Source organism: Lutra lutra, chromosome 10 (genome assembly GCF_902655055.1).
Source record: "Lutra lutra chromosome 10, mLutLut1.2, whole genome shotgun sequence".
In the NCBI taxonomy this organism is placed as follows: Eukaryota; Metazoa; Chordata; class Mammalia; order Carnivora; family Mustelidae; genus Lutra; species Lutra lutra.
This window is the reverse complement of record NC_062287.1, coordinates 63784603-63812324: the sequence shown is the minus strand read 5'-3', so window position 1 is coordinate 63812324 and position 27722 is coordinate 63784603. Positions and strand designations below refer to the sequence as shown.

The window sequence follows — 27722 nt, the reverse complement described above, 5'->3', positions numbered from 1 at the left end:
TGGGACCTGCCTTTCTGCCCCATGGATGTTTTCACACAGTTCTTTGATCCTCAGAATGCTTTATCAGATCAGTGCTAAAATATGCCTATGTGTGAGAATAACATCTCATTAATATTATCGAAAACATAAAAGTAAAAAATATGGTCCAGGAAAAGAAAATCAAAATTGGTTGAAATAATTAACACAAAGCAAAACTGGCAACAGTTAACACTGCACCTGGCAAAATATGTTATTGACTAAAAATTGATGGAGGAATCAACTCTGCCTGAGAAATTTTAGATCTGCCAAAGTTGGCTCAGGAAATATTTTTTTGGTGGAAAAAATATTTTTTCCACTAAAAAAATGTGTCAAAAGCTGTAGTTCATAAGATTTAATATGAGCCAAAACTGATCATGAACCGAATAGTCACTTTAAATTTAAAAATAATCGATCCCGATGAAAATAATTTTAATAAGGAATTTTTTAAAAAAATTGTTTTAAGGGGCAGGGGGGAGGAACTTCAGTAAAATAAGAATGGGGAAAGGGCAAAAAAAAATCTTAAACATTAGTGAATAGAAAATTGATCAAGGAATCAAATTGACTTAATGAAGCTCATTAAGAATTACTTTCTTGATGAAAAATCATCAGTGTTAGTGTAATTCTTACTAAAATATATGGCTTAGGGGTCAGTTCCTAGTAGTAGATGCTTAGCAATTATTTATTAAGTCAATAGTGAGTGAGAATGAATGAACAGGCAAAGGAAGTTGGGAGGAGAGCAGAGAGGATCACAAGCACAAAGCAATCTTTGTCCCAGAGAGAGGACAGACTTACACTTTTCTCTTTTTTTCTTTTTTTAAGATTTTATTTATTTGAGAGAGAGAATGCACAAGCAGGGGGGACAGCAGAGGGAGGGGGAGAAGCAGACTCCCCACTGAGCAGGGAGCCTGACATGGGGCTTAGTCCTGGGACCCCAAATCATGACCTGAGCTCAAGGCAGACGTTTAACTGACTGAACCACCCAGGCGCCCCAGACTTACAGTTTATTAAGACTTGTACTACTCAGGCATCTTTTCCAGCACCAACCAGCAGTTCTCCAATTCTCAGGGGACACAGACTGGGTGTCCTACAATTTAACTCAATTCTGACACTATCTAGTATTAGCCCCTGCAGGTTGAAGGCTCAGACCCACTTCGAGACTGCTCCCACTTCGGAGGCCAATCACAAATCCCAGCTGTCATCTCTACTTCTGATCAGGGTTCCCACGATACCCTCCTCAGGTTAGAGAATTTTCTAGGAAGGCTCACAGAACTTGGAATCATTTTCTTACATTGACCCATTCACTGTATAGGATACAGATGAAGAGGTACATACATAGGGTGAGGTTCCGAGCCCAGGAGCTTCTGTCTCTGGGGAACTGGGTTCCACCACCTTCCTGGCACCTGGATGCAGTCACCAATCCAGAGCTCATTAAGTCTTGTTCAAGAGTTTCTATAAAGCTTAACCTCCAGTGCCTTCCCTGTCTTTCCTGGAGGTCTGTCAGTGCATAGGGCTGGAAGTTCCAGCCTTCCTATTGCTTGGTCTTTTTGGTGGCCAGGCCCAGCCTCATCCTGAGACTAACTGGGGGGCTCACCTTAAGTCACCGCAGGAGCATAAGTGCAGGTGTGCTCAGAAGGGGCTCCTCATGAATCACAGAAGATAGCCTTAGCACTCAGGAAACGCCAAGGTTTTTAGGAGCTCTGTGCCAGGAACCAGAGATGAAAACCAAATACATTATACCACAGCTACTATGGGGAAAATAAATCAGAGGAGATAACATTAGGGGCAGCAAAAACAGCTCATGATGTGAGGGGGAAGTATTCTTCCTTTTGAACTTTCCAGGATGTCCGCCCCCACCCCTCCAGCCTCAGACTTCTTCCTGTCCCTCTCTCCCTTCCTCACTCCATCCCTCCTTCCCTCTCTCCGTCCCTTCCTTCCTTCCTTCCATTTCCTGGTGAGTCTGCAGTCTGGGCATGTGAGGGGACTGGGTGGGGATGGAGGTCTGGGTGGTCAGAGGAGGCAGCCGAAGTCCAAAAAAAGAAGGGTAGAGGGCATGGCCAGAGCTGTGGCCTTGGGAATGTGGTGGCTCATCTGACGTCTCCCAGGGATCAAGATCCCAATACCAGGGTCTGAACTTCTGGAGTTGAACCCCAGGGAAGACAGACCCAAGGTCCTGTTTGCAAACTGGGCCTCACCTTCCTCTGTCCCAAGGACCCTTGCTTGCTCTTCCCAGCTTTGGCCTGAGGCTTCCCCTGACCCTCTCCTTCCTCTTCTGTTGCTGCCCCATGACCAGACCGAGATCCTAGCTTTCCAGGCTCCAAAGGAATGATCTGAAGCCCGTGGGCCTGAGGCAGGCAGGAGAACATCAGGTAGGGAAGCAGCCAGTCCAGACCTGCCCAACCACCCCCATGGGCCAGCTCCTTACCCCTCTGCTTCGTGTGATCAGTCCTTAAAGAGTTTCTGGTTGGCCCTCCCAGCTCTGGGCCAGTTTGCTTTCTCAGATAGGCTTCCATGAGAGCTCCTGATTTGGGGAAAGAGCTAAGTATTTCTGCCTTCTCTGTGTCTAATATAGTCCTCTCCCTAATTATATCTATAGCTAAGATGGGCCCTGAGAAGAACAGAATCTTTGTGTCTCAGGGCACCTCCGTGTGGTGCAAATGAGTCGAAGGTCTTACCTTGGCAGTGAGCTGGCTCTCAGGGGCATCCGTGGGTGGCCCTGGCTGGCTGCCCAGGGCCTCAAAACCCTCCTAGCCTACTCTATCCTGTCGGCACCACGCCCTCTTCTCCAGGGCCCACACTCCCAGGAGCTCTGCCTTCTCTTACAGCAGGGAAGGCTTTTAATTCTCTCCCCCAAGAGGAGAGAAACTTCCAGAGCCTCTGCCCAGGCACAGGTTGAGAAATCTCTCAAATTCTCTAAGAGAAACAGTGGCTATAGGAGGGGGTGACAACTTACGGCAGAGGTGGCCTTCTTTGGACTTGGGAGGGAGGTAATCAGCATGGGCTTTGGACCCCAGTCCTGCCCTGCCTTCTGATAGTGATGTCTCAAGCAAGTCTTGCTTGTCCACCCACCACTGTGTGACCCTGGGCCATGCCGTGTGTCCTCCCCAAGCCTGTTTCCTCACATGGACATTAGGGCTCAGAGCAGCCTCCCTGTCCCTTGCACAGAATCAAATGGGAGAATATGTTTCCATGTGTTTCACCAACTGGATAGCACTGTGCCCACCTGAGAAGTAGTTAGAACGTGGTGGCTGCCTAAAGGGAAGGGTAGCTTCCACCCCTTACCCCTGAGGGGTCCCCTCAGCCCCAGGACCTGTAGGACTTCAGAGAAGTTTGGGGATAGTGGGGGATCGTTTCCCAAGGGGGTGGCTTCTTGAGACAGCAGCCCATGGTGAAGCCATGGAGGCTCATGGAACCAGCCTCATGCCTGTAACACGACTTGTGTCCTCTCACCCCATGGCATAGATGGCCTCCTCTAGTGACCAGAGCTGTCTTGTCCCCTCCCGGGGGCTACTCTGTGTGCTGAGATGAGGCCTGAGGTGCCCAAACTTAGAACCTAACCTTGGTCATCTCTCTAGGCTCAGGGAGTCTTGGTATGCCTGTCACGGCACAGGCCTGGCACCCCCGTTGGCCAGGACGCTTCGTCTTCTTGAGTCAGCCTCTCAGATGAGACGCAAAGAAAGCGGTGCTGAGCCTGGGCACTGCGTATGCTCTCTCCAGCGGTATTCGTTTCACCCAGAGGTAGCCTTGCAGAGGTCCTCCGTGGCCTCTGTGGTCTGGATCCATACATGCACACCTCTGTCCCAGGGAGGCTCCCAGACCCTAGGAGAGGGCAACAATTCCATAACTGAGCCTGGACTGGGGGCCTGGAGGGTCTCACTGTGATCTTATTCATTATGCACACACGCTAAGTTGTGGTACCCAATGTGGGACAAGTTCAAGACCTGAGAGAGGCACTCTCCCCCCATACACGGGCACACACAATTTGGTGGTAGGGCACAGGCCTCTGAAGATGCAGAAATTATGACAAAAGACAAAACATGAATGCATTGGTGAAAGCAGACAGATCAGAGGAGAATGGTGGATCCCTGGGAAGCAGGGCTGGAAAAGTGGGTTCAGCCAGATTTCTGGATGGGGTGGCAAGGAAATCAGGCATGGGGGTGCTCTGGGGAGCAACCTACGGGAGATGGGGGGAGCAGGGCCTGACTTCCCTGTGAGGGCGGTCTTTACCTCCCAGGCCCCCATTCCTGACCCTAGAGCTGGACTTCTTATAACTGTTCCTCCTGTTCTCAAAGCAGTATTTACTTTGTTTTGCTTTATAACAGCTTTATTGAGATATAATTTGCATGTCGCAAAATCAACCTTTTTAAAATGTATAATTCAGTGGTTTTTAGTGCATTCACAGTCGTGCAACCATCCCCACTACCTAATTTAAGAACATTTCCATCACCCTGAAAAGAAACTTCATACCCATTAGCAGTCACTCCCCATTACCCACTCCCAGGCAACCACGGATCTATTTTCTGTCTCTATGGATTTGCCTGTTCTGAACTTTCCATGTAAGTGAAATCATACAACACATGGCATTTGTGGCTGACTTTTTTCCTAGCCTGACGTTTTCAAGGTTCATCCATGTCGTAGTACGAATCAGTACTTCCCTTTTATGACCAAATAATATTCCACTGTATGTATGTTTCACATTTTATTTATCCACTCATCGGTTGATGGACATTTGGATCATTTTTCCTTTTTAGTTATTGCGGGTAATGCTGATATGAACATTCATATACAAGATTTTGTGAGGTCCCACATTTTTACTTTTTCTTGGGTATATACTTAGGAGTGGAATTGCCGGGTCATGTGGGACCTCTGTGTTTAGGGCTATTTGGTTTTCATTTCAATACTCAGTGCCTGGGTGTATCAGAGAGAAATCCTTGGCTGTCTGAGCATCCTTTCCTGGCCCTTCCTGGGCTGCTGAGGTTTGGCAGAACCATGGGTAAGTCCTTTTTCCTGCTGGCTTCAGGTTTCTGATCTGTGAAATGGGGTTCTCATGGATCCCTGCTCACCTTCAGGAACCTTGTTAGTAATTATTACTCACACAGCACGTCAAGGATTGCAAAGCACTCTGCTGGTGTTGGCTGCTTTGGTTCCTTAGCCTGTGAGTTGGGTGTCATGTTCCCCTTTGCTGATGGGGAAGGGGAAGCTCAGAGAGGCTAACGGACCTGACTGAGGTGACGCTGGGGGTCAGTGGCAGAGCCTGATCTTGACCCTGGCCTCATTAGAGTCCAACTCCCTTGCCTGAACTCCTGCCTCACATGTGTCTCTGGGTGAGGCCTGCCTGAGCCACCACCATGTTTTATGCCCCATCTTGAGGGCCGGGAAATGAGGGCCTGGATGTGGCCCGATAAGGGCTCCAAGATAGAACCGTGCTGTAGGAATAAGGACTTAGCAAAAGTCCACTTTGTAGCTGGGTGTCTTTGGGTAAGTCGCTCCACCTCTGTGAGCCTCAATTTCCCCATCCATAAAGCTGAGTCGTAATCACGACTCCTCGCACTGGGGAATGTGCTGAGATGCTGTATATGAAGGGACAAGTGTGCCGCCAGGGAGACAGAAGGTGTTACCTGCACACTTAGCCCAGGTGGAGAGTGTGGAGAGGGCACAGAGAATTGCCAGGCTGTGGAGAAGTGGCTGGGTGGGTCGGGACCAGTGCTAAGGGAGGAGGCATCATCGGGGCTGGCCAGGAAGGCAAGAGGTGGGCGGTCTCCCAGGCAAGCCTGGCCTTCCCCAGCCTGGGGCTGCCAGAAACTGGGAGGGGTTTCCAGGGGACTTGTGAAAGAGCCCCAGCCTAGAGGAGAGCATGTAAACAGGCCTGCTGGTGCCCCCATTCCTCTCCCCCAGCCGGGCCCATAGACGCCTGTGAGGGGGGCCTGCATGACTGCTTTTCTTACCCCGAGTGGTAATAAAACACTTTAAATTTATTGTGACATTTGGATTTAATTAAAAAGTACACACTTAGGGAAGTAGAACATAATGGGGAGAGAGGCAGGGTGGCTTTTCCCCTCCTTTCTTCCCCAAACTAATTAGCGTTGTATTTTAAATTGTTTATGTGCCGCTAATCATCGTAATAAATCATTTATACTGAAAAAGACACACTCGGCTGTGCCCGCCGCGCGGGTTCCGCTCGCCGGGCTCTATCGCGAACAAATTGATCTGGAAGTGAATTTATTAACCACTGGGGAAGAAATCATTAGTGCTTTCTCTAAACATTCCCCAGGTACGCTTTATTGCTGCAGTTTATGCTGTAACTAAAAGGAGCATTACCCAGGCCCATGTTGTAATCTCCTTGCGGAGCTGGCAGCCCCACTCCCGAGCTAGGGGGCGGGAAGGGCAGCAAGCCCTGGCTGCATATCCCTTATGTGGTCCCGCAACCCCAGCCCTTTCCCTTGCTCCTCGTTCCAAAAGGGGCTCCCCAGGAGGTCTCTGTGGGCCGAAGGCTTCAGCCACCCCTTTTGACGCCTCTCAGCTGAAGAGGAGTTCACAGTCACTCATGTTTATGTCTCGGGAGCGTGGCTGAAAGGAGGAGTGGCCTGAGATTCAGAGAACCGGGGAGCAGGGGCTGTGAGGTCACTGGGGCCAGAGAGGCTTGTCGTGGACCTGCTTCTCCATGCAGAGATGGAGAAGGCAGCAGTGGTGGGCCGATCATACCCTTGGAGGAACAAATGGGGCTGATCAGGGACCCAGGCAGGAGCATCTGCTGCCGGCCCAAGCCCCCAAGGCCTTCCTACGATGGGCCCGGACCCTTTTCTGGGGTTTGGCTGAGCAGTCTGTTCTGCTCAGCTGCCTGGTGAGGCCTGCTGCCCTGTGTGTCCCTGTCCATCTCCCCGTGTGGGCCCAGAACGGTACTCAGTGCTCCACACATGGTTTGTCTGTTGACAGCATGATTGTCAGCTCCTCAGCGGCAGATACCATGCCTTGAGTGATGTGGCCTGGCAGCCAGCTTGCCCTACGGACTAGCACGCAGAATGTTTTCTTTCCCTTCACTCTGGGGGCTGCCAAGCACTCTGACTTCACAGGCCTGCTCTCCAAAACCTCACACTCACAGCAAGCTTTCTCCCACCCGGTTTCTAGAAGGGGCATCCACTTCTGAACCAAGATCTCTCTAGGGCCCTGTGGCTGGTCTAATATACAAACCCTGCCCGTCCGAATCCCAAGGTCTTCTCCTAAATGGCTTCCTCCACTGGTGCCCCGTGAGCCTCCTCAGCCAGGCCGGGAGGTGGACAGGGATCTGGCCCACACAGGCCTTGCCTTTGGTGGCTCTCATCCAGTTCTACAAAGGAGGGTGGGGCAGCCCCCAGGGTCTCAACAGAAAGCCTCAAGAGGGCACCCCACAGGCAGTGCTGGGTCAGCAAGAGCCAAAGGGGCTCCTGTCCTTGTGGCCCCTGGGGGCAGGCACTGGAGTCTCCCTCCTTGCCCCCTTGTCCTCCCTTCCCTCAGCCAGCCTGTGGCTAGCAGATAAGTTCTGGATGCTTCCAGAAGGAAGTAGAACCCAGCATCTGGCTAGGCTGAGCCTGCCTGGAGGGTCCCCTCCTTGGGTCTGGAGAACACATTTAAAAGTTTGAATTCAAAATTGATTTTGAAGGGCCCTAATCTCTGATCCCCTGGCGCTCACGGTGTGTCTGCAGCTCCTGCCAGACTCTCGTTTTCTGGTTCAGCGCGTTGGTGCTCACGTCCCTGATGCTGTGAAATTGAGACTCGTCTGAGAGTCCGTGCCCTCCTCCTCCTCTGCGGAGATTGCAGGCCCCTTGGGAGCCCTGTTTCATTAGATGGGTGACGTGGGCTTTGCGGGTTCCCAGGGAGCAGCTGAGTTGCTGTCTGGGGAACACAGCTTCCAGACACTTCCCTGCTGATTTCTTACAGCTGTGTGGCTCCAAGCAGCATCCTGTCGAGGGACCTGGGGGCTTGCTCCAGCAGCCCAGGACAGGAAAGGGTTTGGTGGAGGCTACAGATGGGAAGGACTTGTGCCTGGGGTTCTTCTGTAGTAACCTCCAGGGGCTTTTTCTTCCCACTGGCCTCCAGAGGCTCAGACTTGGCTGGGAGGAGGGAGGGGTCACATCCCTAAGCCCAAAGGACCCTCAAGTGGGGAGTAGGGGAGGCTTGGTCTGTGCCATGGAAGAGGGGTGTCCAGGTCACAAGCACAAAGGGGAAGCCCGAGCTGCTGAGGTTACACAGATGACTGAACTTTGGGGTTCTCCCTCTACCTGCTGAGGGTTGAAATGGTGTATTTATGTGCAAGGGGACATTCAGAGGGGGACTTCATTCCTCATGGGTCTGTAGGGGTTGAAGAAGAGGATTGCTACCCCTTGATCTAAGGGGTAGAGTGACTATATTTGCAAAAGAGCTGTCATTTCTCAGTTGGAGCCCTGGGCTGGACCTCTCATAATTCCAGATTGAGGATGGTAGGACCTATACACTGCCACGGTTTGACCTGCTTTGGTAGAGACACAAAGATGTAGATGCCTAGCGATGTGTGGCATGGGCCAGCAACCAGCCAGACTGAGGTTCCCATCTCCAGGAAGCCTACTGTCTGCATCAGCCCCCTCTGGCCAGCAGATTCTTACCAATAATATCCAGATAGATTCCGCTCAGTTTCTTTATTCATTAACTGAACTGATAGTTAAGAAGTGATTTCTATAGGGCTAAGTGCTGGAGACACAGTGGTGAATAAGACAGGACTCCCAAACTAGGCCCTCAGGGCGCTTTCATTCTTACGAGAGAGACCGATCATTGTCTTAAGTACAATCACACACACACACAAAACCAAAAAACCTAAAACAATTATAAATTATGCTTACAAACTCAGAAGGAAATGACCAGGGAGTCATTTCAGTAAAGAAATAAGGTGATCAAGGAAAGCCTCTCTGAGGAGGTGACATTTAAGCTGAAGCCCAAGGATGAGAAGGAGCCAGCCACACCAAGAGGCAGAGAAGGGTGTTCTGGGAACGGGGGTGGGGTGGGGTGGGATGGGGTGATGAGGAAACAGCATGTGCAAAGGCCCTGAGGCAGGAGGGAGATCTGGAATGTGGCTGGTGCACACTATGGGAGGTGGAGGCAGGGGCCAGACTGCATGAGGATATCATAAGCTTGTTGAAGAGGGTGGATGTTATTCTCAGCCCACTGGAAGTTATGGAAGGGTTTCAAGCTGAGCAGTGACCTGACCTACTTTGTTCTGAAAGATTTCTGTAGCTGCTGTGTGGAGAATGGATTGTAGACAGTAGACATGAGAGGCTGGTAGGGAGCTATGCTGATAGCGTGGCGAAAGATGATGGTGGCTCCGGAAATGGAAAGGGGAGGCAGTCTGGGAAGTGGGAGTCAGCAGTAGGGAGTGAGGATGACAGAAGGCCTGAGGTGACTCTGAGTCTCTGGCCTGAGCATCTGGGTGGGTGATGGTGTTAGCATGATGAGAGGAAGCCTGGGGTATGGGTAGAGGGGCCAGGTTTCAGGGAGGAGAGATCGAGTCCTGTTTTGGACCTGTTGCTTTTGAGGTATGGCCGGAACCTTACAGAAACAATCAGAGAGCTGGGAGAGCAGGCCTGCACTCATCCTGCAGACAACTGAGCAGTTAACTGAAGTGTCATTCCCCGTGACAGTCTCCAAAGAGCACTTGCAGCTTCCGACGTCTCTGAGTCCCCCTCGCCCCGAAGATTGGCAGAAAACCGTGTGTCTCTGGGGAGCTGCTTCCATTTGCACCTGCTCCAGGGCATCATTTGGGCCCCTGCGTGGTCTAGACTGGGTCCCCGAAAGCCCTCAACAGCCACCAGGCTGTGCTGGGTTTGGCTTCCCTCAACAGTGAGGGCCTGTGAGATGTGCGTGGAGATAGCTCAGCCCCTTCACCTCCAGACACTCGAAGATCACGGCAGGGCCAGGCTTTAGGACACACCATTCCTAAGGAGGTTTGATCCCCTAAAACCTGCTGCAGAAATACACCCTCATAGGAAATGGGTCCTCTGGAGGGCGCTGGGGCCCAGAGGCCTGTCCTGCCCTGATGTACCCTGCAAGCTGTGTTTAGAACTTTCTTCTTTTGGCAGCGACCAGATTGAGTCCAAGCAGAACTTCACTTTCCCCAATGCTTAGGAAAATCATGATGCCATACCACCAGAGCAAGGAGCTAGAGCACGAAGGGGCTGGGGTCAGCAGTCTGGGTCCCAGGCCCCCTCACTTAGCCACTCCTAGGCTTGCCATGGGGCAGGTTGTATGATTTCTCTGACCTCCTGGTCATCACAAAGACGAGCGTTCATGAATGTAAAGCACTCGGCACAGAGTAGGCAGTAAAGGCTATCATCCTGCTGTTGAACGTGACTGTAGCAGCTGCAGGTATACGGGGACAGCACTGCCTGGTGCTCCCACCAGCCCTACTGTGATGGGCTATGGACACAGGAAGGGACTTAACACTTTAGAGAAGGCAATTATTGCTGGACCTCCTTTCAGTTTCTTACCCTGAGTTGGGCCCCATTCTAGGTGCCCCCCACTTCCCTCATTCACACACCAGCCCCTGGCTGTTGATTGAGGCCCCCCCCCCAGCAACTGGATTCTGGGTCTGAAGCCCCCCTGGTCCTCCCCTCACAGCTCAGCCCACTGCCCTGAGGACATGTGAGGACATGTGCCGTCTCAGGGCTTCTTTGTCCCTCTCAAGGCTGCATGCAGGCATCTTACATCTGCTGCTACACAGCCCTTCTGGTCCCTGTCCCCCTTCTGGCCCCACCTCTAAGCCCTTCCAAGGTCCCACAGCAGCTATAGCTTATAGCTCCTTTGGAACCACCAATGGAGCAGAAGGGGCCTGTGGCTCACCTGAGCATAGGGACTGTGCCCTGCCATCATTTCTCCTGTTCTTAACCGAGGTCCTGCTCTAGGAGTGCTGCTGGCCCCCACCCCGGGATCATCCTGGCATCTAGGCCACAGAGGGGGACCCAGACGCTGCCCCAGTAAACGTTCCCCAACCAGTCTGTGCAGAGAAGCCATGGGTCGTGGGCTGGGTGAGAATCTGAAGTCCACAGTTGGCCAGGAGAGGGTTCAGTCCCTGCCCTGCAGCCTCCTAGCTGTGTGACCTTGGGTAAGGACTTGAACCTCCCTAGGCCTCTGCTTCCTCATCTGTTGAATGGGGGTCATCATTAGGACGTTAGAGTGAATCCGAGGATTCCCTGAGATCTCAGGTGTAGTGAGTACAGAGTAAATGGTGGGTTTTATGGAGAAGCCTCCAAAGTCTTGGTTGAGGCGTGTCCATCTCAGTTCTTTATTTTTTTCTTAGAGGTGGAACGTATATGCAGTAAGAGGTGCAAGTCTCAAATGTTCAGTCCAACGAGCTTCTGCATTTACGTGCACCCCTTTAAACACCACCCAGATCAAGACCAGGACATTTTCAGTTCTTCAGCGGGCTTCCTCAAACCTCCTGCCCCGTGATAACATACACCATTATTCTGACATTTCTCACCACAGACCGGTTTTGCCTGTTTGGGTAATGCATAGAGATAGAATTATACCGTACGTAGCTTTTGTGTCTGGCTGGCTTCTTTCATTCAGCATTATGCTGTCCGATTCTCCATGTTGTTGTGTACCCATGATCCTTCTTCTTCATGGCTGTGTGGTATTCCACTCTGTGAGCACACCACAGTGTGTTATCCGTTTTGCTGTCGTTGATGGGCATTTGTGGTGTTTGAAGGTTAGGGCCGTTGTGGAGAAAACTGCTCTGGACGTCCTTGTACATCCCCTCTCATGGGCATATGCTGTCATTTCTGGTGGGGGAATACCTAGGAAGAGAATTATTGGATTGTAAGACATAGATCATTTTTCTTAGCTGATTTTTTAGAAAGATTTATTTATTTGCCAGAGAGAGAGGATGAGAGAACATACAAGCAGTGGGGAGCAGCAGGCAGAGAGAGAAACAGATTCTCCACTGAGCAGGGAGCCTGATGGGGGACTTGATCCCAGGACCCTGGGATCATGACCTGACCCGAAGGCAGACACTTAATCGACTGAGCCACTCAGATGTCCCTTAGCTGATTTTTTTAGGCCACTATATCAGTGTGCTTCATCCATACATTGTACTTTTTGTCCATTAATTTAACCCTCAGAATAATTCTTTAAAGTGGGCTGTCCTCATTTAGCAGGGAGGGAAAGTGAGGCAGAGCTGAGAAGCGATGGAGCCAGAATTCAAGTCAAACCCGTCTCTCTGCAGGGCCCCCAGTCTTTGTGTCTACACCACCTGCCTCTTACACCAGCCCCTTTGAGGGGCAGTGCCAGGGCAAAAGGGACCAGTCCTCCAGTGAGTTGGCCACCGCTCCAGCATCCCTCCCCTGGCCCAATGGGGAGTTGGAAGCCACGGGAACCTGACTTCTCTCCCTCTTCTCACGCAATGAGCACGCCATCTGCAAAGGGGTGCACGGAGGTGTGGTAATGAACGTGCTCTAGGTGGCTGTAGCCACGCGTTTCAACAGTTGTTCTCGTTGGCTTTTGATTCCAAATGAGTAGGAAATGCTATTAGTTCAGGCCTCGCCTGCCGCATGGCAAGGCCCTGGGATAGGAGTGCAGTGAGACGAGAAATTGTGGAGATAAAACTGGTGTGAAATGGAGGTCTTTTCACAAGGCTGGATGTGTCCGTGCGAAATCAAGTTACTTCTGAGAAAACGAGATTTAAAGAGATTCTGCGGAATTAGATTACACTTTCAAATTTCCTTATTAAACAGGACTGATGCTGTGGTGGGGTCACTGGCTGGCTCTGTTTGGGACCCTCCTCTGCCCTTCCAGGCCCAGGTGTGGGCCCACATGGGCACAAGCACCTTGCAGCTTGGCTATGACCCAGATCCCCAAAGACCGCAGACCCCGCCCCACCTGCAGCAGCTGGAGCGGGTGCAAAGCATGGGACTGCCTTTCTGAAGAATCCCCAGCAGTGCCCTGGGTCTGTGTGGGTAAAACCCAGGGGCTCCCACTCTTCCGTTTCCTTGGGAAGGTGGTGTTGAGAACCGGGCACCAGGCCTCTTCCTCGTGGGTTTTGCTCAAATCAGAGCTCAATTTCGAGCAACCATCTACTTTTTGGAAATGTTGTGGGTTTTTTTGTTGTTGTTGTTTTTAAGATTTTATTTATTTATTTGACAGAGATCACAAGTCGGCAGAGAGGCAGGCAGAGAGAGAGGGGGAAGCAGGTTCCCCGCCGAGCAGAGAGCCCGATGTGGGGCTCGATCCCAGGACCCTGAGATCATGACCTGAGCCAAAGGCAGAGGCTTAACCCACTGAGCCACCCAGGTGCCCGGAAATGTTGTGTTTTAAAAGGCAGTAAAGGTGCTGTGACCACTTGTGTGTAGGTGTGTGTAATACCTGAGCACGCCCGTCACATGTGTGCGCGGATGCAGGGGTGTGTGCGAGCAGCTGCTAGACGCCAGCGTTGTGCCAGGCTGTGGGATGAAACCACCGTGGGGAAAATCGGCGCAGTCCCACCTCTCGTGGAGCTGGCGTATGTGCGTGTGTTTACGTGTCTGCACACAAGCACCTGTGTGCTGCTGTGCATGTTTGCAGGCTTGTCCTGAGTCTCTGTCGCTCTTTGTTTTAATGTCTCCCGCCTGGGGTCCACAAGCACCTCAAGAGGTTCGTAGCACACAGTCTGAGAGCATAGCCAACGAAGCTGGGGCTTGGACCTGGGATTCAAATCCCAGCGCTGTCCCATTCTACCCATGTGTCCCCTGACAGGTCAGAACCGTTCTTGGGCCTCAGTTTTCTCATTGGTAAAATGGGAATAAGAAGCCCCAGGGGAGCCCAGCTTCTGCCCCAGGTGGCCGAAATGCGGTGTGTGGAGACAGGTTTAGAAGCACCACTGAGACACATACAGAGATGACGAGAGCTGCCAAGGGAACACCCACCTGTGGCCCCTGGGGGGCCTTCCCTGAGCTGCCATAGTGATCCCTTCCCACCTGCTTGCCCATCAGCCAGGCGGCGCTGCTTCCTCCTACACGGGTCTGCCGCGACCACGGGACTGTTCTTCGGGTGACTCTGGACTCGAGCCGGCGCCTATGTGACTTTAACCAGAGTCACATATTCAAATTCGTGTATTTGCCTCGAAGTTTGTGATCATCACTATTTTAGGGGACTGAGATGGAGCTGTGACTAAGGTCATCCCTTCCCCTGCACCAGATAAAGTGACACCGATCAGGGCTAACCTTTGATTGCCGGTCCCGTCAGTCCTAAGCACTTCGCAGAGACTGGCTCCCTGATTCCTCACGGCATCTCTGTGAGATGCGGACTGTTTTCATACTCATTTGACAACAAAGAAAACCGAAGCACAGAGGAATTAAAGTCACACCGTCAAAGGCGTCACAAACCCAAACTGAAGGGTACTCCGTAACCGGCCTGGACTCTTCAAAAATGCTAGTGTCTTGAAACACAAAGAGAGGTTTGGGAATTCTTCCACATTTAAACAGACTAAACTTGACAAGTGAAAGCGATGCAGGATCCAGAATGTTAGTTTGCCATAAAGGGTATTATTGGGGGAATCGGTCAGATCTGAATGAAGTCCGCAAGTAATAGTGTTAGATCAAGGATAATTTCCTGGTTGTGTTAATTGTATTGTGGCTACGTGAGAGAATGTCCCTGCTTTTAGGAAAAACACATCAAAGTATTTAGGAGTGTGAGCCTTCCTGTCTGAACCCAACTCGCAAATGAGTCAGGGAAAAAAATCATAGGTAGCTGTATAGAGAAGAATAAAGCAAATATGGTAAAATGTTCCTATTTAGGGAATCTAGGCAAAAGGTGGACAGGAATTCTTTCTATTTTGCAACTTCTCTGAACGCTTGAAATTGTGTCAAGATAAAAAGTTCAACGAAACAAGGGTCAGAACAGGGGGAGGGCATCCTGGGACGCATATTAAGAATACTCCCCAGTTTTCGTGTCAGTCCCCCCTGGAAGCCAGATTCTGCTGTGCCTCAGTATGCATGACCTTGTTCTGTCCTCGCCACCATCTTTTTGGCTCCCCATTTCACAGAAGCAAGTCAGAAAGATGGGGGATTTGCGCCAGGCCCTTGAGCTCCTTGGGACAGTGCTCGGGCTGGAAAATAGGCTCTCTGACTTCAAGCTCTGTGCCCTGCACCTCACAGCCACTGCTGACTCTGACTTTGGGTGGCAGGTGGGATGCATAGGGCAAGGCATTTCTTCCTGGAGCCATGGTGGAGGGAAGGTGCTGGGATAGAAGCAGACCAGGTCCATATGCAGGTTGGAGAGGGATGTTATTCTAGGATTCTGCAGGGACCAGATCCCGCAGTGCCAAGCAGGACAAGCTAGCAGTGGGAGGGGGTCTCTGATGCCAGCTGGAGTTGCCAGCAGTGGCCGCAGTGGCGCAGGACATAGCTGGGAGTGACCCAGGGCCGGGTGGGGTGGGCTTTGGCAGGTGGAGGACTGGCTTTGGAGGAGCTTGTGGGAAGTAGCAGGAGTGCTCCCCAGCTGGGCTAAGCCTGCTGTCCAAGCTGGAGGGAGGCATCAGGGGAACTGGGAGCTGGTGGGCTTGGCAGTTTGGAGAAGTTCACATACCCGATATGGGGGGGGGGGGTGCAGCTTGGCCTGGGATATCTGGGCAGGGATTACTGGGGACTTACTTGAATCTGACGTGGCAGACCCCTGGGGGGTCCAAGTGAAGAGAAGGGCTTCTCTCATGGCTGGAGAGTGGGTACAGGAAGAGCTGAATGACCTCTGGCAGTCCCTCCTGGTCACTGGGACTGTCTGGCTTTTCCCCAGATTAAAGAGCTGAGGGTAAGTGTCTGGCAGCCGATGAGTCAGACCCGGAGGCTGCCTCCTTCTCCTATCAGCCTGCCTGGCATAGAGGCGGGCTGGGGTTTGGCCTGCCTCCCCTCGAATGGCATCCCCCCCACACCCTGAGATGTAGGGGTAACACATGGGCTATGTGAACTGGTTTATTTTGCTGGGTCCTGCGTGTGTCTGAGCGTGTGCCCATGTATGCGGGCAGGCTCAAACATCATCCATTGTAAAATATCAGTGTTTTCATGGGTGAGTAGTAATTACTGGGTAATGCTTTAAAACCTTTCCTGAAGGAGCGCAAAGCTGTTTTTTTTCTAAAGTCAGGAGTACATTAAAAGGATTACCATGTAGATTTGATTTTTAGATAACACTAAAATGGATCCCAAATGGACTTCAGCAAAGGGATGCTATCTCCTTAATGGAAAGTGCATGGCCCGAGGCTCAGCTCCCAGAGCCAGGCAGGGGAGGGAGGGAGGGAAGAGGTGTCTGCAGGGCTGACTGGCGGGCTGGCTGGGGGTTGGGGAGGCAGGGTGGTGAGGGCAAGCCTTGACCCTCTGGGGAACATCTCACTCCATTTGGGGAACAGGAGAGATGCCCCCTTTAAACCTCTTTGCCTTTTCAGGAGTGTTTTCAGGTCTCCTGAACTAGCCCTATGAGAGAGCAAACACAGTGTGGGTGTTCGGTAAAGAAGGAAGGAGTGAGTCAGACTTCTCCCAGGACCTCAGCCTTTCTAGGCAGAGAAAGCCCAAGGTCCCCATATGTTCTGGGAGCTCCTTAGCCAGGCTGGAGTTCTGTGTGTCGGTGAACGTCAGACACTGTTTGGCAGAAGCCTTGTGGCTTCTTAAGAGTTCTCCAGGGCCCAGGAAACAGAGTTCCCAGGCCTTATGGAGCCCTGCCATGGGCAGGGCGCAGAGGACCTGGGCTGGCTTGTGGCTTTGCTCCTCACGGCCTTCCTGGGTCCTGTCAATTTCAGGCCCAGCTAGTGCTACAGATCACAGCTCCGTAGGATCTGCAGCTAGGCGTGCTGGGGCCTCAGCTCTAAAGGCCAGCCTGTCCAGGAGCCATGCCAGCCCTCTCTTGGGGAGGGGGACTCGAGCTGCTGCCTGTCCCGGTCGTAAGGGGAAAACCAGCCTTGGTGGGGCTATCCTAGAGACCCAGCCTGAGATTTTGTAAGTTGGTGAGTGTGTACTTATAGCTGTGCCGGCTGGGTATTCCCTCCGCAGGACCCAGAGACAGTCGTTCCAAAGACCTCCTCACATCCAGCTCTCCATACCCCTCCCCCATTTTCCCTCACCCTGTAGGTCTGGCCTTGGAAGGAACCCTTCAGAGCTCCCTTAGCTCTCAGGGCTGCCTGCTCCCTAGCTGACTCCTGCGGCCTCCTCAGAGCTCTGTGACCAGACTGGACCCTGGCAGAGGAGACACAGGCAGGCCTGAGGACATAGTCATCCTCAGCCTCATCACTCTCAGACCAATTAACCTTTAGAGCTGCATTAAGGAAATTAGGCAGCAGGCATACCAGCTAACAGGCCCTGCAGGGACTGGAGGAAGGAGGAAGGAGAGTCCACTGCCAGTCAGTGTGGCGTCCCCTCTGCCGTCACCTGTCCTGCTCCTGGGCCCTAGAGGGCCACCCAGGAGAGGTCTGAAGAGGCAGCAAAGCACAGCAGCAGGGAGGACCCCCGGAGCCTGCTGGGTGATGAGAGGCTTATACTAGACCTTACCTTCAGACCTGTGCCTCAGTTTCCCCAGCATTCCTTGGAGCATTTGCCTGGAAGAGCTCAGAGGGCCCTTCTGGCCTGACATCTGCGGATTCTAAGGCTGAGGTCTCTTGGAGGCTGCTTCTTTTCTCAAGTCTGAGGAAGGGTCAGACACCAGGAAGAGGGAAGGGGAAGGAAGCCGCTCCAACTCTGGGCCGAAGGCAGTGAGTGGAGGCAGGGATAGGAGGATAAGAGGGATACCAGGGAGAGGGAACTGAACCCAGGTACCCTAGAGAGTGCTGGGGTCCCTTGGAGAGGATGGGGCCAGGAGGAGGGCAGACTTCATGGGCTTGGTGGAGAGCCAGGGAGGCAGGAAAAGGTGGGCTCTTCCCTCCAGAGGGGACTCCTCTGTGCTCCTGAGCCTTGGTCAGGGAAGGTGCACTGCCACCCCCACCGTCTTCATGAGGGGTTCTCAGGCAGCTCGTACAGGTGCCCCACACCTGCCCCAGTCCTGGGTCTCGACTCTGAGACTCCCTGCATTTCACTCTAATCAGTCTTCACCACAGTCATGCCTCAGGGCTCCGTGTTGGATGTCCAGACTCAGGATGACCTCTGTCCCCACCTCCTCCTTGCTGTTACTCCCTGCGGTCACTGCTTGTGCCACCGTGGCCTGGGGCTAGGAGCCTGAGTCTCTGTGCACACACACGCACGTGCCTACACGCTAGGCCTCTGTGCATGGGGTGTGCGTGAGTACACATACTTACCTGCTGGGAGCTCAGCATCTCTTTCCAGTAAACTCCATGCTGAAATTCCTAGCTTTTGTAGTTTTTTCTTGTATGTTGAGAGGCATGCTTGGGCCCTGGGGGTGGGGTGGGGGGAACCCCATGGTTCAGAGACTGTGTCCTGATGGGCTGAGCAAGGGTTCAGAGACTCAGAACCTCCCCAGCCTCAGGCCAGGGCAGGTAGGAAGTTTGAATCTAGCTGGAAGCATTGCTGAGGAGAGCCCAGAGGAGGCCAGGCCCTGCTGTCTCCCTGCTCGGTCCGCGGGGACCCCCAGGGCTCCTGCTCCCCACTGGGAGTGTCGTGGGGTATCCCACACTCTTCCTGATACCACCACAGTTCCACAGGAGTGAACCAAGAGTCTGTAGGCTGATTGAGGGTGAAAGGGTCCCAGGTACAAGTCTTGAGGTAGCCAAAAGATCTGGGAGTCGCAGTGGACCCAAGTCCACTGTGAGATTCAGTTCTTAGGGCTGCCGGAAGAGCCAGGCAGATGGGCCTGCATGAGGAGAGTTCAGGCCTCCTGACAAGCAGACGGCGCAGGAGGCTGTGGCCAGATGGGGACAAACAGCTCCGGGGCTAGGCCTTTGCGGCCACATGTGTGCTGTGCAGCCAGGCTGATGTGGGGTTCCGCAGGCTGCCTGCAGCTTCTGGAGGGACCTCTGCAGGCAGGGGGAACAGCCTGTGCCGTGTGGCTCAAAGGACAGGACCTCGGGGTCAGGGTCGGTGGGGGGTGCTTGCTGGGGAACAAGTGAGGACTCTGGGAGTCCCCACCCTGGAGGGGGCAACAGGTAGAAGCAGTGGGCTCCCATTCCTCGAGAGGATGGGCCTGAGCCCTGGAGCCACAGAGTCAATACCGTGTCGGTCCATCTGTTGTCCATCCATCTACAGGCGTGCCCATGCTCTCCGTCCAGCCCAAAGGCAAGCAGAAGGGCTGTGCGGGCTGCAACCGCAAGATCAAGGACCGCTACCTGCTGAAGGCACTGGACAAGTACTGGCATGAGGACTGCCTCAAGTGTGCCTGCTGCGACTGCCGCCTGGGCGAGGTGGGCTCCACCCTCTACACCAAGGCCAACCTCATTCTGTGCCGGCGCGACTACCTGAGGTGCGCCTCCCGCCGGCCCCAGCCCCCCACCCCACCCCCAGGTCCTGCGTGGCTCTGCCCCTGCCTCTAGACCCAGGCCCTGAGTGCTCATCCCTGACCATCCTGGCCCGGCCCTCCTCCCCCAGATGTCCACAGAGCCCCAAAGACAGAGCCACACTGTCAGCTGCTTGGCTCAGCGCCCAGCACAGGGCCTGAGCCAGCCTTTGCGACCGTGGGACACCTGAGATAAGTTTCCCAAGGGTACCAGCCTGGCTCTGCCTGTCTTTGTCAGGTGCTTCTGACCCACCCTGTCCCTGGAATCTGGGAGGAGACACCTCAGAGGCCTTCCAGGACCAGGTGGTCAAGCTTTGACTTCCCTGGGCCCCTCCTGCCTGGTGAAGTCTCCTTGCCTCCTCTTCCCTGTGCCCAGCGGGCCCTGGCATTAGAGACCTGGGTGCCTGGGGCATCTGGCAGGTAGCCAGACCCTGGGAGAAGGACCACTGATGTTGGAGCTTAAAGACCTGGGTTTAACTAGCTCTGAACCCTCTAGCTTCTGACCTTCTCCAAGCAGCAGTTTGTCCCTCCGTAAATAGTTAATTATGAAGACGAAAGCTTCCCCAGCTCGCATTCCTTGGAGCTCTAACCCGCCCTCCCCCCACAACCTAGATCCTATTCCCTGGGGCTGTCTCCCCCAATTAACCCTCCCTTAGGCCATTTATGACATCAGCAAGGCTGGAAGGAGGCCACAAAGTGGGGGCCTTGGCTGAGACCCAGCATCTACATTTGGCTGGGTGGCCGAGGCCAGGCCTTGCGAGGAAGGAAGGCCCATTGCATTAATTAATAGGTCAGGCAAGGGCTTCATGGGGGGCCTCCCACTGCTCAGGTCTGGGCCATGGTAGTGGGCAGGGTTATCAGCAGATGCTGCCTTACTTTCGGGAAGAGCCTAGGGTTTACCTGCCTGCACCTCCTCTTTCAACTTCTGCCTTCAGCCAGAAGTTTTTTAAGTATCGCAATAATCTAAGACCTGTGTGACTCAGTGCTCCTTGCTGGGCTGGAGGAAAGGGCTGAGGCCAGGAGGAGGGTCTAAGGAAGGATATTTCTGGGGACTCCCCCCTCGATGACCTCCAAGTTGGAAGATTTCGGACAGCCCCTGGGGGCTGGACCTCCCAGGTTGAGGAGAGTTGGCATACCAACCCAAGGGTCCCCGGGACCTGGGCGGGAGGGGCCACAGTGTAGGATGGACTCCTCAGCAGAGTCTAAGCACCCACACGCATTCTGAGCCCTGCCACCTACTGGAGCTGAAGGTATTGTTTCTGGGCTCTGGCAGAGGCCAAGGAATGACTTTGGGGCCAGGTAGGTCAGTGGGCTGGGGTGGGGGTGGGGCTTTCTGGGGCAGCTCCTCCCCAGAGAGGCCTCTCTGAAGGCTGCCCCCCTGCAGCCACTGGGGGCAATGAGGCCCCCCTTGGCAGGCAGATGTTGCGGCCCAGTCTTTGTCTGCCTTAATCTGAGCCACCAGGCAGCTCAGGCTGATGAATAATGGAGCCAAGCTTGAGCAGCAGGCGCCTGGGCTTGGGCTGGACAAATCAGGGATTACGGGGTCTCTCGCCTGCCTCTCAGCCCCCTTGCCTCACTTGGGACTTGCTCAGCCGGTGTGCAGAAAAGAAGCAAAGGGGAGCCTGGGTGGGGGCTTCAACCATTGGGATACCTGGCCCGAGACTTGCCTACATGGGGAGAAAGTGAGCGTCCCATCCCAAAGCTCTGCAACCAGCAGCTAGGAGGAGGGAATGCCTGTGTGAAAGAGGCCTTGGGCAGATGGCCTTGGAACTTTCTTTGGGCGTTTGTCCTATTTTAGAAGCATCTTTGAGCAGGATCACCTAGTCCAGAGCCCCCTTTTGAAAAAGGTTATGCTGAGATCCAGGAAGAGGAAAAAGGGATTTAGGCAAGTCACCCAGTGAGTTGGTTGCTGAAAAAGACCACCCCACAGGGTTGTTGTCGAATTAAATGAGTTGATCTCAGTACAGCCCTCAGAACACGTCCTGGCACGTGGCAAACACACTCAGTAGAGGCATTCACTAAGTGGTCCAGGACTGAGAACTTAACCGAAGTTTCCACAACAAGCCTGCAAAGAATGCTCTTCGGTCTCCGTTTCATAGTCAAAATAAAGGAGGCTCAGAGAGACCCAGGACCTGCCTGAGGGCCAGTGGACTGCCCCTGAGTTCATGCTTGTGTGACTCGAGTACTTGCTCATGGCCCAGCCCAGTGTTCTTCCACTGGCCCTAGGTCCCAGTAGCCCAGCCCCAGTGGGAGCCTGGGAGGGGGATCTTGTCAGTCCAGCCCAGAGAAGGACAGTGTCACCCAACCCCTGAGCCCCTACGCTGCCCTCCATGGGTGGCTGAACTGATTTCTCTGAAGCCCAATCTCTTAGCAGAATCCAGAGGCTGCCCTCTGTGTTCCTTCCCCCTTGCCTAGGCCCACCTGCCAAGCACCCAGGAGTAGGGACCCGCAGGGCCCCGGGTAGAGGCCGCTCCTCTGTCCCCCAACCCTGACCAGCCCCTGAGCCCTCTGCACCCTACACCTGGCAGGCTTTTTGGCACCACGGGCAACTGCGCTGCCTGTAGCAAGCTGATCCCAGCCTTCGAGATGGTGATGCGGGCCCGGGACAATGTGTATCACCTCGACTGCTTCGCTTGCCAGCTCTGCAACCAGAGGTGAGTGCGTACCTAGAGCAGACCCCAGCTGCTGCCTGCGGGGCCAGCGCACAGCGGGCGCGTGCGTGCAAACATGCACGGGCTCAGATGTCATGTGGTCATGAACATGCATGTGCATATGTGTGTTTCATGTATGCCTGAGCCTCGTAGCCGGATGTGGGCCCTCTAGCACTGTTGTGTATGTGTTTGGAGGGCCCACGTCTGTGTGGGTGTGATGGGTCACGCATGCACGTGCTTACTGTGTATGAACATCGTGTCATGCGCGTGTGTGGATTTTTAAACGTGCATGTACAGGGCAGGCGTGCGTGTGCTGTGCGCACATGACAAGTGAGTACGAACATGCACACATTCAAATGTGCCAGGGGTCTACCGGGCCATATGTATGTGCATGTTTCTACATTTCAGTGAGGAGTTCCTGTGCCTGGAAGGGAATGCCCTGATGGGAACAGCTACTCACTCCTGTGAGTCTGGGTCCAGCCCAGCCACTTTCTGACCCTTACACCATGTCCCAGCCCTGTGGGAGGCCCCAGGGACCTAAAGGGCCAGAACCTCTCAGCCCTGTCTTGGGGGCCTAACACTGGAAGACAAGCCCTTTTCTCAGGAGCCCCCATGACAGGAAGGGGCTCCTCCAAGTGTTCCCAGAGGATGAGGTCCTGAGGAATCTGTAGGGAAGGCCTAGGGGGATCATGGGGGCGGGGGCGGGAGGGGGGTTCAGACAGACCTGAGGCTAAGAGGGCTTGGTGAAGTTGCAGTGCCACCTGGTGGTGGGATTGGGATCTTCTGGGACTGAGCCTATGACCCAGGGGTCTGGCTGAAGGCCTAGCCACCCTGGGGAAATCTTTGGGGAAAAAGCCTAATCCTCCCATACTTTAGAAGGACGGAGGGGTGGGGGGTGCGGGCGGGCGGGTAGCAAAGCAAGGCCTTCTCTGGGTGGGAGGGAAGATGGTAGGACAGGGTCACCTCCTTCTGGAAGGATGTTCCAGGAAACCTACAGATTCTGTTCAAAGGAAGAGTTTCACTGAGTCATCCTCTTAAGTTGGGAAAAGGAACAGAAGGATAGAAAAATCAACCATTTTACCCCTTCCTCCTCCCCCATTTCTACCTTTCTCCACCTGTCTCCTCTCTCGGTCTTTTTCTGTTTCTTTGTCCCTCTCTCTCTTTCTCCCTCTCCGGGACTGGGGTAGGATATTCCTAGAGCTTCCCACCAACCCCACCCCTCCAGGGAAGACCCAACTATGGCCCAGACTTGTCCATCTGTCTGTCCTATACCCCAGACTACAGGGCCTAGATGAGGACTGGGCTGACCCAGGGTGATTGACCAGGTTTGCTATGAGACCTTTAAGGGATCCCTTCTGGAAAGTTGAAGGAACAAACTCTCCAGGACCTCAGTTCTCACATGTCTACCTCCTGGGCTGGGCTGGGGCCTGTCTGGAGCCCCCACCATCCACTGGGACCCCTCCATGGCCTCTCTCTCCTGCTTGGATTTTCCAGATTTTGTGTGGGAGACAAATTCTTCCTGAAGAACAACATGATCTTGTGTCAGATGGACTATGAGGAGGGACAGCTCAATGGCACCTTTGAATCCCAGGTTCAGTAATGCCCAGCGCCTGGCCTCCAGGCCCATCTGTCCGTCTGCCTGTCTGCCCGTCTGCCCGTCTGCCCACCCGCCTGGCCGGCCAGCCACTCTCCTGCCGATTAGAACTCCTCCGTCCTCGATGGGAGGGACGGCCCTTCCTCTGCTGCCCGTCTGTGTGTGACCCCTCCTGGGGCCAGGCTGGGCCTGTACAGTCTGTCTTCTGTATATAAATGGGAACATTTATTTTATGAGAAATGTAATGCGATTTTATTACTGGCGTGGATTAAACTTATGAATGTTTCCGGGGAGGTTACTGTGCGTTGATCACCTGACTGATACAGACCTGGGGGTCCCTCTCCTCTGCTTGGGAGTGGAACAGGGCCCTCCCCTGGGCTCCCTAAAGCCGGGCACAGAGCAGGACCTGGGGCTCCAGTGTGTGCTGTTGATGGGCAGAGTAGGGGAGCTCCAGGTGGGCTTTAGGGGGTAGAAGCTAGAGGGAAGGGGACAAGCCCATGTATCCCACAGCCAGAGGTGGGACCGGGGGTGTCCTCCCCTCCTCCTGGAAGAGCCTATACCCTGGCCCCCAAGATAAAGAGAAGCAAGATGAAACCCTCCCTTCCCTGGGTTCCTGTGTGGCCTCCCTCCACTGAGACCACCAGCCAGGAACCTAGCCTTGACCTGTTCCCATAGTGAGACCCCGAATCCCGAGCCTCCTACTTTGGTAATACCTTTCACAAACCCCTCTTCTATTTCAGGGTGATGGACAGCCTTTGCTGTCTCCTCCCTGCAGCTTGGGCCTGTCCTAGGGCCCGACTTTCTGCGCTCCTGGGTGACCAAGAACAATCTTGTCAGCCTGTATTCAACCCACGCAGGCTAGAGGCTTTCATTCATTCATTCAGCAAACCTTAATCCACTCTGTCTCATCCCCGTGCTGCAAGCACCAGCCATGTGGATGAATCATGGATCGGACACAGTCCCTGCCCTTGAGAAGGAGGGAGAAAGCCAGGAAAGCAAGCGGAGTCCAGCACAGTGGGGATGAACCCCACAGGGAAAACTGTGACGGGCCAGTGGCCTTCCGCGGACCACGACCACTTGCGACAACCGCGGAGAGTCAGAGACAGCCCATCCAGTGGACACACGCAGTCAGACAGATGTGCATGCTGGCAGTCAGGAGACATGGACACACAAGCGGATGGGTGTGTAGGCAGAAGTAGCCGGGAAAAGCCATCCAGCCAGATGCCCAGGGCATTTTCCATGCCCCGCTGGGCAATGAATGGTATGACAAATAGGGACTGCCTGGATCCAAAGCCTGGATGGGGAAGGCTGTGTGGACAGGCTTCCTCACCACTGTCAGGCCACTTGCTCCTCCTTCTCTGGGGACTGTTCTCACCCTGGACTTGGCCCAGAGCCCAGGGTGGATGGAGCCTGCTCGCTGCTTCCAGCTCTGCCTGCTCCTGGATGGGGAACTGCGTGTCACCCTGCCCCAGGCCTGCTCCTCCACTGAGAGTGACGTGGGAGCATGGCCAGGCCTTTCGGGCCCTGGGAGCAGGCTTCCTCCCCACATGGTGGTTTTGTGGTTGGTGGCCCAGTCCGTGGGCAGGGATCACTAGGGCCAAGGATCTTGGCGCAGGGGTTCTCATCTGTGGGGTGTCCCTCTCCTGTGACAGAAGAGCGGCAAAGAGCCAGGTGGCCTGGCTGCAGTGGGATTTTTTTGTGTGATGTGTCTGATGTGACTCGAACTGGGGAGCTGTGTGTGGCAGTGTGAGATGGGGACCGAGTCAGAGTGCGTGAATTTGAGGACTGGAGTCTGTAGTGAGGAATTTTCTCCCTCAGCTTGGAAAAGCGAATCATTTCCCTGATTGGTAGCAGAACTCCCTACCCTGTGCCAGACTCTCCCTGGGCCCTCAGGCCAAGGAGGGCTGTCCCCACCCCGGGGCCCCCAATTCCTAACTTCAGAGTTTACTGCAGATGAAGTTGTAACACGAGTTAATTACATGGTTATCGAGAGATAACGGAGCCACTCGAATGCCGTTTCTGGGCAATTACAATTGTTTCCAACAGAGTTCCCATATTGCAGCCATGAAATAACATGTCGTTTTGCAGTAATTATGTAATTAACTTGTCTCACTGCTCTAGGTTGCACAACAATTAATTCACTCACAATGAGATAGACTCCGCATCAGGCAGCCGGCCTCTGGAAGCCCCCGAGAGCAGAGCTGGCCTTCTAGGAGGACCCCAGCCCTCCTCTGCCCACCGCAGACCCTACTGGGGGTTTTCCCCAGTTCAGCATGTGGTGGAACGTGCCAGATCCAACACCAGGGCCCCGCTTAAGCCTGTGTTGTGGTCCCCGTCCAGGATGGGGGCTGATCTGTTTCCCAGGGCAGCTACGAGGCAGAGATCTATACTGTGAAGTGCTGTGCTTACAAAAGCTGGGGTCACTATAACAGATGTCCTGACCTGCTGAGTGGGAGACCCTTCGCCCAGGAAGTCCCACAGCAGTCCACAGGTGCCTCCAAGAAGAGACCACATGGGCCTTGTGGACATGTGGCTGGTGTGGAACCAAAACGAGGGCAGGGGAGCACAGAGGAGGCCAGGGCCTTCCTGTAGCAGGCAGCAGGGCCAGGCTGCTGTGGCTGCTTGGCGCCAGCGATTATGCACCTGGGGAGTACCCCAGGGGCTCCCAAGAAGAGCCTGACACGGTGGCGGTTCAGTGAAGGGCATGAGTGGCCCTGACCTGGTTCTCCTTGGGGCTGCAGCCCCACAGAAGACGAGGGTAGGGGGAGACAGGAAGCATCAAGCATGGATAGCTGGAGGCTGCAGCAGCTCGAGCCTCAGCCCAGGCCACGTGGGTGGTGGCATTGTGCACGGACGGGCATCATATGGTAGCCAGGCACGGCCCTCTTGTCCTCCAGCCAGCCCGCGGGACCCCATCTTTCCTCCCTGTGTTCCTTGGTGGCCTATGTCAGAGATACCCTAATGAGGGTCCTGGGACCCATGGACTATGGCACCTGCTGATGCCCTGCTCCTTGGCCTGAAGCTGAACCAGGTAGTCCCATGTTTGGAAAGAAGTTCAGTTCTAATCTTGACAGTGCTGCATGGCCCATCATGAAATCTCTCTTCTCCCAGGCCTTGCCCCAGAAACTGCGCACCACATCATGAGATGCACAGGAGCCAAGGCAGAACCCATGTGAAATTCCTGCCTAGGCAGTCTCATCTTTGAGACTGTTGCTTTTCTCCCTTAAAGCAGTCAGTGATCGTCACAGCCCAGCTGACTATGTTTGGCATGGAGTGCTCCCAGCACCGCCCATCTAGGGACGCTGGCACCAAGTGAGGGTAGATTCAGGACAGACGCTTTGTACTGCAACTGTGCATTACCTTTAAAATTATAGCTGCCAAAAATGAATGACTAAAGATGCGCTGCTGTGAAGATCTGTTAGTCTAGAAAAATACTTGGTCAAGCCTGGTTTAATCATGATAAAATCATCAGATGAAAATCATCAGATAAAATCATCAGATAAAATATCATACACACACACACACACACACACACACACATACACACAGCTCAAGAATGCTAGATGATCAGAAGCCCCTGGACAAGCCTCATCCCTGCACCTGGGGTTCGTACTGCCTTGTTTCAACAAGGGCAGGAGTCTCTTGCCCCCCAGATCTCTGAGACTTCCAAGAGTCAAGTAGACTACCAATTGATAGCTCTTGAGCTCCCTCCAGTTGCTGCCATATTTGTTACCCAGCGATAGCCCCTCTTATCAGTTGGTCTGCCCCCAGCCTAGCAGCACCTCTGAGCTCCCACCTGCTCCTCCAGCCACGCTGAGCTCCCCTGAGGCTCCACTGGTCTCCGCTCTGGGCTGGGGTTGGTGCTTACATGAGTTTCACATCACACTTCTTTCTGTGGTTTCTCCTTTTCACCACCTGCACCTATTTCATGGAACAGGCGACCTCCCTTGCTGGAACTTGCCTCCAGACCCTCTCCTGGGGCTCAGGGCCAGACCTAGGAAGGGGAATGCAGGTGCTGCAGCTCAGGACATCCATCAGGGCACGGGGCAGAGCAAAGGGAGTTTTAC

The 27722-nt window shown here is 53.9% G+C and overlaps 1 protein-coding gene across 3 annotated transcripts in view; it reads left to right on the top strand.

Annotated features, from left to right (window-relative positions):
* Nucleotides 1-23948, top strand: part of LMO1 (LIM domain only 1) — a 40397-nt gene extending 16449 nt beyond the window's left edge. For 2 of the 3 annotated variants that reach the window (XM_047694030.1, XM_047694029.1), the window contains 3 exons: nt 19164-19377; nt 21939-22064; nt 23556-23948. In XM_047694030.1, coding sequence (XP_047549986.1) covers nt 19164-19377; nt 21939-22064; nt 23556-23661 — 446 coding nt within the window. In that variant the 3' untranslated portion in view covers nt 23662-23948. Of the gene's footprint in view, nt 1-19163; nt 19378-21938; nt 22065-22469; nt 22526-23555 lie in introns of all 3 variants that reach the window. The other variant, XM_047694031.1, reaches the window with a different exon arrangement.
* The last annotated feature ends 3774 nt before the right edge of the window (nt 23949-27722 follow it).